The sequence below is a fragment of the Peromyscus californicus genome, unplaced genomic scaffold, assembly GCF_007827085.1.
Source record: "Peromyscus californicus insignis strain IS unplaced genomic scaffold, ASM782708v3 Scaffold_12__1_contigs__length_115047231, whole genome shotgun sequence".
NCBI classification, from domain to species: domain Eukaryota; kingdom Metazoa; phylum Chordata; class Mammalia; order Rodentia; family Cricetidae; genus Peromyscus; species Peromyscus californicus.
The window spans coordinates 2,297,799-2,311,978 of NW_026294413.1; the positions used below are offsets into that span (position 1 = coordinate 2,297,799).

The 14,180-nt window shown below is 48.8% G+C and overlaps 1 protein-coding gene and 1 long non-coding RNA gene across 2 annotated transcripts; one reads left to right on the forward strand and one right to left on the reverse strand.

Annotated features, from left to right (window-relative positions):
- Positions 1–91: 91 nt before the first annotated feature.
- Positions 92–2,043, reverse strand: LOC128107015 (uncharacterized). Its single transcript, XR_008216908.1, has 2 exons — positions 1,926–2,043; positions 92–1,105 (listed from the first exon to the last, which is right to left on the reverse strand). It is a non-coding gene; the product is annotated as an uncharacterized LOC128107015 (long non-coding RNA).
- Zic5 (Zic family member 5) lies at positions 1,099–9,773 on the forward strand. The gene is made up of 2 exons (XM_052732390.1): positions 1,099–2,679; positions 6,857–9,773. Exons 1-2 carry the CDS (start codon positions 1,254–1,256, stop codon positions 7,297–7,299), a joined length of 1,869 nt encoding a protein of 622 aa, XP_052588350.1. The 5' UTR covers positions 1,099–1,253; the 3' UTR covers positions 7,300–9,773.
- Positions 9,774–14,180: the final 4,407 nt, after the last annotated feature.

Genomic DNA, 14,180 nt, shown 5'->3' on the forward strand with positions numbered 1-14,180 from the left:
GATCCTAGAATTTTTGATTTTCAAGCATGGCGTTTCAGTTTAAGAAGGAGGAAGCTTATTCTATTAATAAACAAGTAGGCAAGATACTTACTGATTTTAAAACATTTATTTTGTGTGTTCCAACTTGTGGTCCTTCCGGAGAAACTGAGGCACATATGAGGAGTGCCTTCTGGGCAGGAAGGAGATATTCACTTAAAGGACGTCTCTTGTTTAATGGCTTCACTTAGGAGAGACGCTATTTGGCCTTCTCTGCCACTGTATCTCTGAGAGGCAAAAGTTAGGTTGGCTCTCCCTCCACATTCCCACCTCCCCGCCCCTCAGGAGATCTAATTGGAAGTAGCAGATCTTGAACCCATGAGCAGTGAGATTTCGTCTTGAGCCCATTCCTTTGAACTATGTTGAATGGCAACCCATGGTCTAAGCAAGACTGTTCCTTTGGGGATTTATTAGATATTATTTTGACTTTGGTATTTTGCCAAGCTCCATCAGTTTTGCAACCAATAACGTTTAATAACCGTCCTCATTCTGCCTCCAGTCTACAGCCCACGTGGGCCCAGGGGAAGTCGAGGTCCATATAAGAAGCTTCTGGCATCGCTACAGATACCATGGCAGGATGGTCACTTGGTCCAGGGAGCAGTCAGGGATCCAAGAGAGGAGGTAGAAAGTGTTCGGGTACTACCCTCCTTGGTTTCTTCCCCACCCCCACCCCGTCGCTTTGACCGTGGTCGGGAGGTCCCTTGACCCCTCCCAATTGGGTGCACTCTGGCTGAGAGCTAGCAGACTCTCCACACCAGGCGCGTCGACCGAACGAACGTTCGCAGGGGACTGAGTGCGCAGGCCACGCACAAAACTTTCTGCAAGTGGAACTTGGGCATCCGGGGGTGAACCGGCATGCAGAGCTCCTGGGGAGGAGGGGGCGCGAAGTGAAAACGCAGGCGGTCTGGAGCACGGGGGCGGTTTCCCGCTGAGCCCAGAGCCTGAACCGGAGCCAATCGCGCAGCCGAGGCAGCTGCCAATCACACGGCTCCCTCCAATCCCACCCGTGCCATTTCCAAAAACTCGGTCCCACTGTGCAGCTCAAATGTGGTGTTCACTCTGCCAATCGCTGGAGGATAGAAAGGGGACAAGAATAAGCAGTTAGGAGGCCAAGACACAAGAAGTTAAAGAGCGCCTAATATATACATGTTTTTGAAGGCGGGCAGAGAGGGGGGAAAGTGCCCCCGGCGAGGGTCTATGGGCCTGATTGTATAGTTATGATGGAGCCCCCTTTGAGCAAGAGGAACCCGCCAGCGCTGAGATTAGCGGATTTGGCAACGGCTCAGGCCCAACAGCTTCAGAATATGACAGGCTTCCCGGTGCTGGCCGGCCCGCCCGCCCACTCCCAACTCCGCGCCGCCGCCGCGCATCTCCACCCGCGGGACCCAGACATTGACCCCGGCGCGGCCAGCACTGCGCTCGGACCCGAGCACATGGCCCAGGCCAGTGGGCATGGCCCCAGCCCTCCCGCTCAGGCGCTCCAGGGACAGCCCCAGGCTCCCGCGCCCGCTGCCCGGTCCGCGGCCTCAGAGGCGCACCCGGGCGCCCGCACCCACCCCGACGGCGGGGGCAGCGGTGGCGCGCAAGCCTCGGCGCCCCCGCCTCCAGCCCCTCCTCTTCCTCCCTCCCAGTCCCCCTCTCCCCCTCCCCCGCCTCCTCCTTCTGCCCTCTCGGGCTACACCGCCACCAACAGTGGCGGCGGCGGCAGCAGCGGCAAAGGCCACAGCAGGGACTTCGTCCTCCGGAGGGACCTTTCCGCCACGGCCCCCGCGGCGGCCATGCACGGGGCCCCGCTCGGAGGGGAGCAGCGGTCCGGCAGCAGCTCCCCCCAGCACCCGACCCCGCCTCCCCACCCGGCCGGGATGTTCATCTCGGCCAGCGGCACCTACGCGGGCCGGGACGGTGGCGGCCCCGCGCTCTTTCCCGCGCTGCACGACTCTCCGGGGGCTCCCGGCGGTCACCCGCTCAACGGCCAGATGCGCTTGGGGCTGGCGGCCGCCGCGGCGGCTGCGGCCGAGCTGTACGGCCGCGCGGAGCCACCCTTCGCTCCGCGCTCAGGGGACGCGCACTACGGGGCGGTGGCGGCCGCCGCGGCTGCCGCCTTGCACGGCTACGGAGCCGTGAACTTAAACCTGAACCTGGCTGCGGCGGCGGCGGCCGCGGCGGCCGCGGGGCCGGGGCCCCACCTGCAGCACCACGCGCCTCCCCCGGCGCCGCCGCCGGCGCCCGCGCCGCACCCGCACCACCCCCACCTCCCGGGGGCGGCCGGGGCCTTCCTGCGCTACATGCGGCAGCCAATCAAGCGGGAGCTCATCTGCAAGTGGCTGGACCCGGAGGAGCTAGCCGGGCCGCCGCCGCCGCTCGCGGCCAGCAGCGCCAAGCCCTGCTCCAAAACTTTCGGCACCATGCACGAGCTGGTGAACCACGTCACGGTGGAGCACGTGGGAGGCCCGGAGCAGAGCAGCCACGTCTGCTTCTGGGAGGACTGTCCGCGCGAGGGCAAGCCCTTCAAGGCCAAGTACAAACTCATCAACCACATCCGCGTGCACACCGGCGAGAAGCCCTTCCCCTGCCCGTTCCCGGGCTGCGGCAAGGTCTTCGCGCGCTCCGAGAACCTCAAGATCCACAAGCGCACTCATACAGGTGGGTGTCTGTCCCCGGCCGCGCCGCCGCCGCCGCCACCGCCTGCGCCGCCTCCTCGCCGCTGCTTCGCCTTCTGCTCGCTTTCATTTTTCCCTCCTTCTGCTGCTTCTCCGCATACGTATAACCCGGACATGTGACTTCTTTTTTTTTCTCTCCTCCCCCCCCCTTTTTTTTTCTATGAATAAGTAATTCGATAGCACACACAGGCCCCGCGCTGGCCTCCCTCTTGGCGGAGTCTCCAGCGCGCCCGCAGCCCCTCCGCCGGGACCGGTAAAGCGCTCCAGCCGCCACCGCCGCCGCCCGGGAGCAGCAGCAGCAGCAGGAAGGCGCCCAGGACGGTCGGCAGCCCCCACGCGCCCGGCCTCGGGAGGTCCGGAGGCCCATGGGGAAGGACCTCTGGCTGGGCTCGCCCGGTGGCACCTTCCTTCCCCACGGGACGCAGGCCTCGAGCGACCGCTGCGTTGCCGAGATACGGCGTGGGAGGGGCGCGTGGGATTCGCTGCAGTTTGGGGGCTGATCAGTGCGGCCTCACCCGGGAAGAGGGGTCCCGGTGCCTCCGGGGCCGGTACCCTGGAACCTCAACCCTGGAACCTCAGGAGGTCTCCAGCCATTCACACGAACTCTTACACACGCTCTTCACGAGCGCTCATCTCACACTAGTTCACATATTCCTGACCTCGTGCACACACCCCTGACACCACGACTTCCCTTGCACATACATCCTCACTTAACACTTCATTTACATAACCTCACGCACCCACTCACTCACATTCCACCGGCCCTACCCAGAGTGTGTTGGGTTTTGCCCTTTTAAAGAAGGTTCTAGTCCCGCTGAGAGAGTGGTTTCCTGGGTCGGCAAGGCCTACCCCTCTGTGGAACTCGGGGGAAAACTCAACTCCATGAGCATGCCCCCTCCCATTGTACCCAACGTCGTGGCTCTGGTGAGGAAGGCTGAGGCGCGGGGCTGTAGAGGGATGGGTCCAGTGTCCCTGTAGAATGCACAGTCCGGCCAGGCTAAAGCTGTGCAGCGCGGGTGTAGTCGAGATTTATATGATAGGCAATATTACTCCTCTGAGGACACTTTGGTAACCTGAGTTTACATTCCATAATCACTTGACTGATTTATCTGCGCATCAGAGACCAAGAGGCAGCCCCAAACATGGGCCCTTATGTAGGGCGTAGGCCCGAGCGAGGCCTTGAGGACTTTATAAGAGCCTCCTGGTTCGCAGCCCCAGGCCTTGCTCTTGTGGCCCGACACCTTGCGGGCCTCCCTGTGACCCGCAGGACCCGCACAAGGACAGGACCGTCTAGAAGTACGTTTTCCCTTGAGGCCTCTTTTTTTTTTTCTCTTCCCTTTCTGTAACTGGAATCAATTCTCCTTAATGACTTTTCCAAACGGAAACTTCCCACGAGACTCTCATAAAAACAACCAGGCTAGCTAAGGCAGCTGCGTGCTCAACACTTCCCCCTCGCAGCCAGGGCTAAAGGGAACTTCAAAATGCTGTGCAGGAGGCTTTGGGCCCTCTCCATTTTCCCAGGCCTCGGGAAGCGAGTGGACCTTACCCTGGAGGCTGCTGGCAGCTGACCAAGGAGAAACTGACAGACAGACTCACATCATGGCTTTTGGGTTCCCACAGGATAGGCTACCCTCTGACCCTATCCGAGGCAGCAAGTGGTGGAGGGGACCCGCGGCGGGATTTTCTTTCTGGTTCCACGTAATGGGGATGGTTATGTTTCTTGTTCCCACTCCCAGAGGCTGCATGGACCCTTGCTGGAGCTTGTGGGGCGCCCCTCGAGAGGGATGGATGCTGGTACCACAGGATTCAGTTCATAGCGAGTGTGCTAGTGTTTGGCTGTCCCAGGGCTTTCTGAGCCATTGGGCGTTGTATGGAGAGATAGAACATCTCTACTTCCTTTCCTCGGTGCCACACTGCCTTCCCTTGTGGGGTTATCTGGGATCCCAGAACAGATGGATCAAAGGACTAATCCCCAGGCCACTCCTGAAGGCCTGTTTCCTGACCCACGTGCCCTCAGCTGCATTTATAACCTGTGTCTGGCTGGTGTCTAGAGGGAGTTGGCAAGATCTAGGCAATATCCACACGGCTCTTTGCTACAAGCACCAAGTCTCCAAAACTCTGCATAGTTCAATTTTGACATGACCCCTCTGTCAGTGTCTGTAACGGAAACACTGGGGTCGCCCAGCCCTTCTGGTTAGGACTTCCTAGGCCCCTAAACAACATGGGCTGTTCAATTATATCTAGCTTCTTTTTCTTCCTCTCTTTTCCTGGCCTTTATTCCCTAACTTCTTCCTTGATTTCCACCCCGTGTCTCCTTCACTGAGTCCTGCGGCTCTTTCTCCAGGGTCATGGAGGAACCAGCAATATTCAAAACACTTGGCTTTTCCCAATCCAAGATATGTAGGCTGCTCAGAAAAATGAGAATTTTGAAATGCAGTGCATTTGCTTAGAATGCATAAAACCATTTAAGCCTACATATTGAAGGGCTGATTATATGTATATATAGTACATGTATATAAATATATAACACATAATATGTATTTAAAGGATGCTATGTTAAATGAGGCTTACCTTGGACTTACAGTGTAACACAGAAGTCCTGACAAATCAGTGTTCTGGAGCAAGGGATTAATTTTGTTTTGTTCCATCCCATCTGTAGAGAATTTTAAAGGTGGTGGTTATCAATGTGAGCTGTGTATCCCTTCTACTGGTGGATTAATGTAGAAGGCACATTTCAAGAATAACTAATTTCATTTTTAAACAGCATTTCCAGTTATGGAAAGTTATATTTTAGGCATCTAAATATTTTCAGCTGTGTTATACTCTGGCATTGGAGCAGTTACCATTGATGAAATATGAAAGAAAAGAAGACCTCATTGAAATATTTGTAGGGAGAAAATAAGATAATTAACCACAGAAATTTATCTACTGTTCTGCCTTTTGAAATACACTATCTAAAACAAGAACATTGCTGTATGTTGTGTCAGAGCAGCTGCTGGTTTGTTTTGGTTTTTTGTTATTTTAATCCGCTTAATTGAAAGAAATTTAGTATAAAAAACAGTACTGAGATGACTTATTCAGTTTTGGGCCTGAATACATCAAGCTCGTAGACACTGATGTCAGAGGGAAACTCAGTTATAATCTAACCTGTTGTCATCTTCTCTTGTTTGTAAACACCGAAATAATTTGGCTAAATCTCCCTAGTTACAGCTAACTAAGCAGTCTCACTTTCTGGACGTGTGGCATTGTGTTTAAGAAGTTGTGTTCTTGGGGCTGATGGATACATTAAAAGAAGTGACAGGTCAAAGGACTTCGGTTTAAAAAAATTGGTTTTGATTATTAAGGAGTGACGAAAGCTGTCAGGATACGTTTCCTTAGGGCACAAGGCAAAGGCAGGTTCTGCTGAGGCTGCAGTGTTCACTGGAGTCTGCTCCGCTTACCCCTTGGAGTTACAGGGGTAGATGGTGGAATGCAGAAGCCAAGGCCTGACCTCTGTCCAACCAGCTTTGTAAAATCTTGGGATAAGATTATGTGTTTCACAGGCGTGTTCAGTTTTTCTCCTTTTCCCACCAGTGAAATCTAGGGAGAGTCTCAATAACATGCCATTGTCATCTTACTGTACCCCCAAGCCACTGTAAATTAGTCTGTATGTTCATGTGTGTTTTTCTTTTTCTTTGGTTTTCACTCTACCCATTGTTTTGAAATTATGGTTTCATCGGTATTTATCTTAACAGGGGAATCTTGCACTTGCATTCTTCTGTGTTGAGACCCTAAGGGAGTGTGTGTGTGTGTGTGTGTGTGTGTGTGTGTGTGTGTGTGTGTGTGTGTGTGTGTGTGGTGGGGTAGAATGGAGGCCCTTAGTGGCCTTTAGAGGCACATCCTGGACTTTACTTAGATTTCACTCTGACACCTCTGGTGCTATAGGAGCCAACATCTGGTCCCTCACAACCCAAGTCCAAGCAAAGCCTCCAGGCCAGTGGACACAGGCCAATCCTTGTAGTGTCTCCTCCCTTGCATGCCTGGAACACTGCAGTTAGGAATAAAGCTGGGAGTTGCTCTTGGTGGTGGGGACAGGAATGTACCCTGGTTCTGTTCTAAGATTTCTTCAAATGAGAGGTCTCTGGGAAGCCATTGTTAACCTTTCCTGTGTTTTGTTACAGGGGAAAAGCCTTTCAAATGTGAATTTGATGGCTGTGACAGGAAGTTTGCCAATAGCAGTGATCGAAAGAAACACTCCCATGTCCATACCAGCGACAAGCCCTACTACTGTAAGATTCGAGGCTGTGATAAATCCTATACTCACCCAAGCTCTCTGAGGAAGCACATGAAGATTCACTGCAAGTCCCCCCCACCTTCTCCAGGAGCCCTTGGTTACTCATCAGTGGGGACTCCAGTGGGTGACACTTTGTCCCCTGTGCTGGACCCAGCAAGGAGTCGATCCAGCACTCTGTCCCCTCAGGTGGCCAACCTCAATGAGTGGTACGTTTGCCAGGCCAGTGGGGCCCCCAGCCACCTCCACACACCTTCCAGCAATGGAACCACCTCTGAGTCTGAAGATGAGGAAATGTACGGGAACCCTGAAGTTGTGCGGACGATACATTAGAATGGTTATTAATAAGTTAGATAGTGAGTGGGAGTCCTTGGACCATAGCCTAACCTGAGACAAACTGGTGACTCAGACTTGCCACCGGGTCTAATTAGCCCTATTTATTCAGTATGAAACCCTATGGTGTTTATACATTTAATTAAGATATTTGGGGTTTTTTTCTCTTTCTCGTAAAAAAACAAAAAACAAACAAATAAAAAAAAACAGGACTGGAGATACAGCTCAGTGGTAGAGCGATTGCCTAGCATGCATGAGGCTCTGGGTTTAATCTCTTAACACTGAAGAAAAAAAAAAATAATAGCAAACAAATAAAAGCAACCAAGCTAGACTTGTCCATTGCAGTGGGACAGGCCTGGAGGCAGAGTCCATAGAGGAAAATTAGTGGAGAAATTGAGATGTACACTGCCAATACAGTGTGTGTGTGTGTGTGTGTGTGTGTGTGTGTGTGTGTGTGTGTGTGTGTGTATCTAGTAAATGGGAGAAAAAAAGAACATTAAGTCAGACCTTAACATATCAACCAGGCCCTCTTCATGTCCCGGAGTGCCTCTCAGATGCCTTTGGCACCATAATGAGGGCTGCTTTTGAGCCTTCTTATAGAGACCTAATTCTGCAAAGGCCTCTTGATTGTAAAACACGCACTTGCTGCATTGACAACAGACCCTGGACTGTGCCTGTATCCAAAAGTCTTTGTATCAAACAAACAAACAAACAAAACCTTAATTTCTAATATTTATCATTTTAATTCCTATGCTTTTATTACCAATCTCACCATAACATGATATTTTTATACAGGATTGTTCCTTCAGTATCTTTCCTTGTGTGATTTTAAAAAAAATGAAGCAAAAAATAAATAAATAAGCAAAGTGCAGCCACCTTGCTGTACCCCCCTGTATCATGCTACTGTGATTGTTCAAGCAGAGACAGAAGAGCTGCTAAGACAGACAACTGGGAAACTGTGATCTTTTGTAAACTAGAGTAGTTCAAGAGCTTTCTTTTCCCTCTGCTGGGTTGTGCTGCCCTTTTGTTTTTAAACTGGGAATTTTAGATGCTGCTGCCTCTTGCTGCATCTTAACTGGTTGGGTAATAAGGAGTCATGAGTTACGTTTTGACCATGAGTTTTTTGGGGTGCCAGCATGCACAGTAAAGGCTGAGGAGGTGTTATGGTGGCATCCTGCCTATTTTTTAAAGCTTTTTTTTTTTTTTAAACAGGCCAACTCCTTTTTATATTACTGTGTCAACCTTTTTTGAAAGTTATTTTTAATGCATTTCTTTCCCCTGCGCCATGAGCACTGAATCCTCTTCCATTTGAAAATGACAGTGTGAAGTATATGATTTACATTACAAGAGGAGGAGTTGCTGTATATGTTAAATTTTTTAAAAGGTCTATAGTTATCACCAAACACTGATGAATGTGTGACCTTTGCCAGGGCTGTCAAGCCAGGATACAAAGGATCAAGGACCTAGGACAATAACTCTTGGTCAGTTTATGTTCAGTTGGTACAACACATCTCCTGTGCAAACTGTAGTCCAGCAGAAACATCACACATATACTAAAGAGAACTAATTTATCCTCAGAGACCTTGAAGACACCCCCCGCCCCAGGATTTGTAGAAATCTGTTTTGTGTGCTGTGAGTGGTTGATGTAGTCTTGTCATTGTTAATAAGTGTCTGTGAATACTTTTATTTGTACAGTTTTTTAATTAATTTATTTTTAAAGATCTTTTTCTTTTTCTGGAAGAGTTCAAAGCACACCAAAGAAATATATTATACATTTTGGTGAAAGATTGTCATTTATGATCCATGGTTTATTTAAGAAAAAAGAAAAGTGGGAAAATATAAAATATATTTTTAAGCTTACTTGAATGGACAAGGTAATGTGAAAACCCAAGACTCTTCCTGCATGTCTTTCTGCCTTGTGTTGATGAGATTATAGTTTATAGATATATTACTAGTACAATGCATGGTGCTGTTACGTGGACACCTTTCAATGTTGTCTTCAGATTGTTACAGTGAATATGATACATGCAGACCCTCCTTTACAAAGAGAAAGACCTACAACTTGAATATAAAATAATTCTACATTTTAAAAGTTTGATTTTTTTCCCTGTTATTTACTTTCAAAGTCCTTTCAAATAGAAATGATAAGGTATGAACTTGGGTGGGATAACTTATGTACTGTAAATTTGTTAGGACAAAATATTCCTGATGTACGAGTTGTTTTATTTATACAACTTTTTCAATGGTAGTTTGCACTATTCTTTATCATGTTACAGGTTTATTTATTATGAAACAAAGGAATATGTATTTTATGTATTTTGCCATGCATAGGTTAACTCTGCCACAGATTTATTGGTTCCTGATGCACCGAAAATAAAACCTTAAAGTGTGTACCTCCATTAGAGAGAAAGCGAGACTGATGATGGAATGACAAATGTAATAAAGGTATTCTTCCTATGTATTGCTACATTTTACCTAGTGGCATATCTCTGTTATTCTTTTAAAACAGAACAGTTGCTATGGTAGTGAACATAAGCTTTGCCCTTCCCTGATCTCTTATCAAACTCTGAAGGGAACGGGGTAGGGGGGAGCTTGGCTTACTTATAGTTTAGTCTAGAGCAGTGATTCTCAACCTTCCTAATGGTGTGACCCTTTAATACAATTCCTCACATTTTGGTGACCCCCAACCATAAAGTTATTTTCACTGCTACTTAGTAACTGTAGTTTTGCTACTGTTATGAATCGTAATGTAAATATCTGTTTTCTGTTGGCCTTGGCAACCCCTGTGAAAGGGTTGTTCAGCCCCCAAAGGGGTCACAACCCACAGGCTGAGAACCACTGATCTAGAAATCCCAAGAAATGAATGAAAACAAATCCCTGCAGGTTACAAGTACAGTTACACAAATCTCAGTGCTGGTTCCTTCCACTAAAATTAGTAATGAGCCCTAGTGACTGAAAAAAGTGAAACTGAGCACTCTCTGGTGCATTGCTTCCACACTAAAAGGAGAAAAAAGAAAAAAATAATTTTGAAAATAAAATAAAGTGAGAGGACAGGAAGACTTTCAGACATGAAGTGGGTGACAGCCAAACTGCTCGGGAACGATTTATAATTACGGATGAAATTGACTAGTGGGTACCAAATCAACTCACATCAGGTCATAGGGTGAGGGGAAGATCAAATTACAATTCCAGTTTATTTTGGATGGTGTAACTTAAGCTTAGCATTTTGGGGCAAGTGTTAAACAATTCTTTCATGGCAACAAAATATCCCAGTGGCTCAAATTGATATGTTTGGCAATGCACGTTAGGAAGCCTGGCTGTTTACTTGTTTGTTGTGTTCACTACTACAAAACAGATAAAAGGCAAGTATTTAAAAAACAATTGGTAGTCACACCAACAAGCATTTCTCCAAAAGGTTAGCGTGGCTTTTTAAAGTCAGGTCTGTTAAATGCAGTAAAGGTGAAACAGGTTGCCAAGACCTGATGACAGTAGCCAGCACAGGAAGGGGAAACACTCCTCACCGAGGGCCCCAGTCAAGGGGAACTTACAGCTCTCTAATGAAGTTTCTTGTGAAAAGAAGAGTGACACCGAGCCACCAGGACATGAATCATTCATGGGAAATAGAAAAGATATCTGACAGTGAGCAGAGCCTTGTATAGATATAAAACAAGTTTCCCCTTCTTATTTTCTGCTTTAAAGACGCACAGTCCCCCACTCCCAGCGTCCTCTGTCCGTCTATAGAGTTAAAATTGACCACTGCTCGTCCCGAGCCACTTCAAAGCAGTTTAGTCCAGAACGGAAGGCTTGGCGCTTGGACAGTCTTCATGGTGTGTTAAGATTTCTATGGCAATTGGCAAGCAAGACGTCCCCATCTGAATATGTCTCAAAGAAAGCCACTTATTGACACTAAGTTGGCTATCATCAAAGACTTCATCTTCCCTCTGCAAAAAACGTGGCCTTTGCAAACACTAAATCGGCCACCTTTGTTTTCCAGGCCAGGAGGCTCTTTAAACACACGGTTCTTCCCTCGTTTATATATTTCTCCTATTGAAATGTTCTTTAGTAAAATGAATGCTAGGGAAGTCTAAGGTGCCTAGAAAGAGCTACAGAGTGGGAATTATATTCTCTTAAATTGGAGGTGGGCCACACAAGTGCCCTGGCCCTGAGGCCTGAAAACCTTGCAAGCTAGGCCCAACTGTCTGCCCACTGAATATTTAGATTACAGTCTAGTAATTTATATATTTCATTTTGTGGGAGCTTTTGGAGACCTGTGCTTTTCTGAGTCCTCTCCGTCTGTGCTGTGACTTGTAAGGAGGGATGCTGGTTACCACTATGCTTAGGTCCCAGTTTGGTTAGGAACTATAACCTCAGAGGAGGGGCAGGAGAGAGGATTGCATTTCTCAAGTGGTCACCTTCAATCTGAGAAAAGGAAACCCATCAGTAGGCAGACAAAACAACCCACAGACTTAAGAATCCATCCATCTGCCAGTGGTTTACCCAAACATCACCGGTGACCTCAGGGACCTTCCAGGTCTGGAAGGATGGAGGAGAACCACAGAGAAAGCACCCTGGGGTGGCCAGCACACTTCCCTGTGAACAAAACCTCTTAGAGACCTCACGCCCACGCAGGAACATCCCAGAGCACACATTCACACCCTACCTAAGTGCCTAATCAGGCGGGGAGAAGTTCAAAGATGTGTTCTTTGAAATTCAAACTAGTGTTTTTATGGTACATCCACACAGAGTCAGAATTGCTATGGCAATGGGCAGGACCAGGAGAGTCTCTGGCAGGCTGTCCACAGCAATTTGAGACACTCTATTAAGATACAGTTGCAGTGACCCTTGCTTTCATGGCCAGTTAGTTCAGTCAATTCTCACCTCATCAGAAACACATACGCAAAGATTATAAATATATGATATATATGTGCATATCGTATGTATTAGCTTTTTGTTGTTAATGATGATTCCCCTATAGAACCTCCTGGCTTGAAAGAAAGGAGAAAGAATGGAGAGAGAAAGCGCTGTGGGGGTGGGGTAGTGATGTCACAGGGTAGGGGGAGAGAGGCAGGGGAGCCTGATCCCCAGTACCTCTTCCTTCTCTCCCCACCTAAGCACTTATTTGCAGAGCGATTGTTCTTTGTTTATTTAATACAAGTACTGTGTGAATAGTGAAAAATAAACACGATGAAAAATAACCAAACAGATGATTCCTCGGAGTGAAAAAGCCCGGACTTAATAAAAGTGCGAAGCAGTCACCGCTCAATGAGAAACGCTTTGAAGTGGAACTTATTATAAGAGGGATACTTCAGGGTTGCCTTAACGACGCCGCTGAATCGAAAGCGCTCGCCTTTGTCAGCGATTTGTTCTCCTTTGCTGGGGTGCCCGGAGAAATTACTTACATGGGCTGCCTTAACATGCGGCCTGCAAATCAGTAACTTTGCAGCTCAGACTTGCCGACGCCACTGGGCCACCGACAAAAAGAAGTCAGAGGGAAACGCACCAACCTTTCAGGCCGAAGCTCTGGGGATGGGGCTCGTGGGCGTGTTGGGGCGGCAGATAAGAAGTTGTATTACAACCAGGCCCCTTCACCCGAGCTCACCACTCTAGCTCCCTGTCCCTCACCCGGAGAAGGTCCTGGGGCCTCTGTCCCCAGGTGATCCAGGCTCCTGCGGCTCGCGGGCCCTCCAGCGAGGGGCGCCCTTGGGCACACAGGCCCAGCGCTGTATTTTCCCAGCAGTCCGGGCCATATTTAATAAGGGTCGTTTATCACTCAGGCGCTTTGAAGGGTCGCCTCCAGCCCTGTGCCCATTAGAAAGGCGGAGGTGACATTTAAACTCCGTTTTCAAGGATCGCGGGGGGATTTCATTGAAAAGGCAACTCGTTTGTCTTAGGAGCCTGGAAACAACCCCCTTCTCCCTCCTTTTGACCACATGGCATAACTCAAAAACAATAGTTCAAAAGTGAAATGGCATCGTGGTGTTCACTGGGAGACAGGCCCCCATCTAGCACCAGAGAAAGGGGTAGTCCTCAAGACAATGTGCTTTTTGTGTCCGACTCTGTCACGAGGATTGTGTTGTTTGCTTTGGAGGCCTCGCCTGTTATACTAGCCTGAAAGTGCTTGTGTTAAACAAGAGTTATGAGTCATCCAAAACAACAAACATTTTGATTTTCTTTGCCTAAAGGGCTTTCCCTGGCTATGGGCACCGTGAAAAAATAATGTCCTTGCTGAGAAAGGAACACCAGTAGCTGCATTACAAGCGGGCGCATTAAATATTGAATGACAAGGGAAGGAGCTTGTCCAGGGGCACTCAGCCTTAAAGTCTTCCTTCAACTTTGTCTTCAGTGGCTGCTGAACTATTTAAGATGGTATTAATTAAGGCAGCTTCGGATGCTGTGGAGCCGCCCGGCCCCTGGGCCACGCTCTATCAATGGGCCTGTGTCCCCAGGCTCTGCTTATGGGTTGGCTGAAATGTCACTTCTCATTTGCAGGCTGAAGAGAAGTGACCATCCTACACTGAGGGCGTCGTCGGGAATGCAGTCAGCAGCTGTGGTTAAAAGAGTTTGAGGGACTGGGGTGAAGGGAGGGGAGATGAGGACCAAATCCAAAGAGCTGTTAGCAAGGGAGAGGAGAGTGAACCCTGTGCCCTTTTTGGGCACAAGGGCCACTTGGGTCTTGAAGGGTTTGGATACCTCCTCTTTTTAATTCTTCCTGTGTGGGAGAAATTAAAACACCAGTCCTGCGAAAATCCATTAACCAGTCTGGCTCCTACAAAGAAAGACAAAAGCTTGGTGCAAACAGGCTTCTTAACTAAGGCTCCCTGATTCCTCTAGGTCGCCCTCACAGATCACAAACAAATAAAATCCCAGGACTCCAACCGAGG

What these genes read in the sequence shown, in the direction of transcription:
- Zic5 (XM_052732390.1), top strand. Translation starts at nt 1,254, where the DNA reads ATGATGGAGCCCCCTTTGAGCAAGAGGAACCCGCCAGCGCTGAGATTA. An exon ending in CCACAAGCGCACTCATACAG is followed by an intron (nt 2,680 to 6,856) that starts GTGGGTGTCTGT and finishes GTTTTGTTACAG; the next exon opens with GGGAAAAGCCTTTCAAATGT.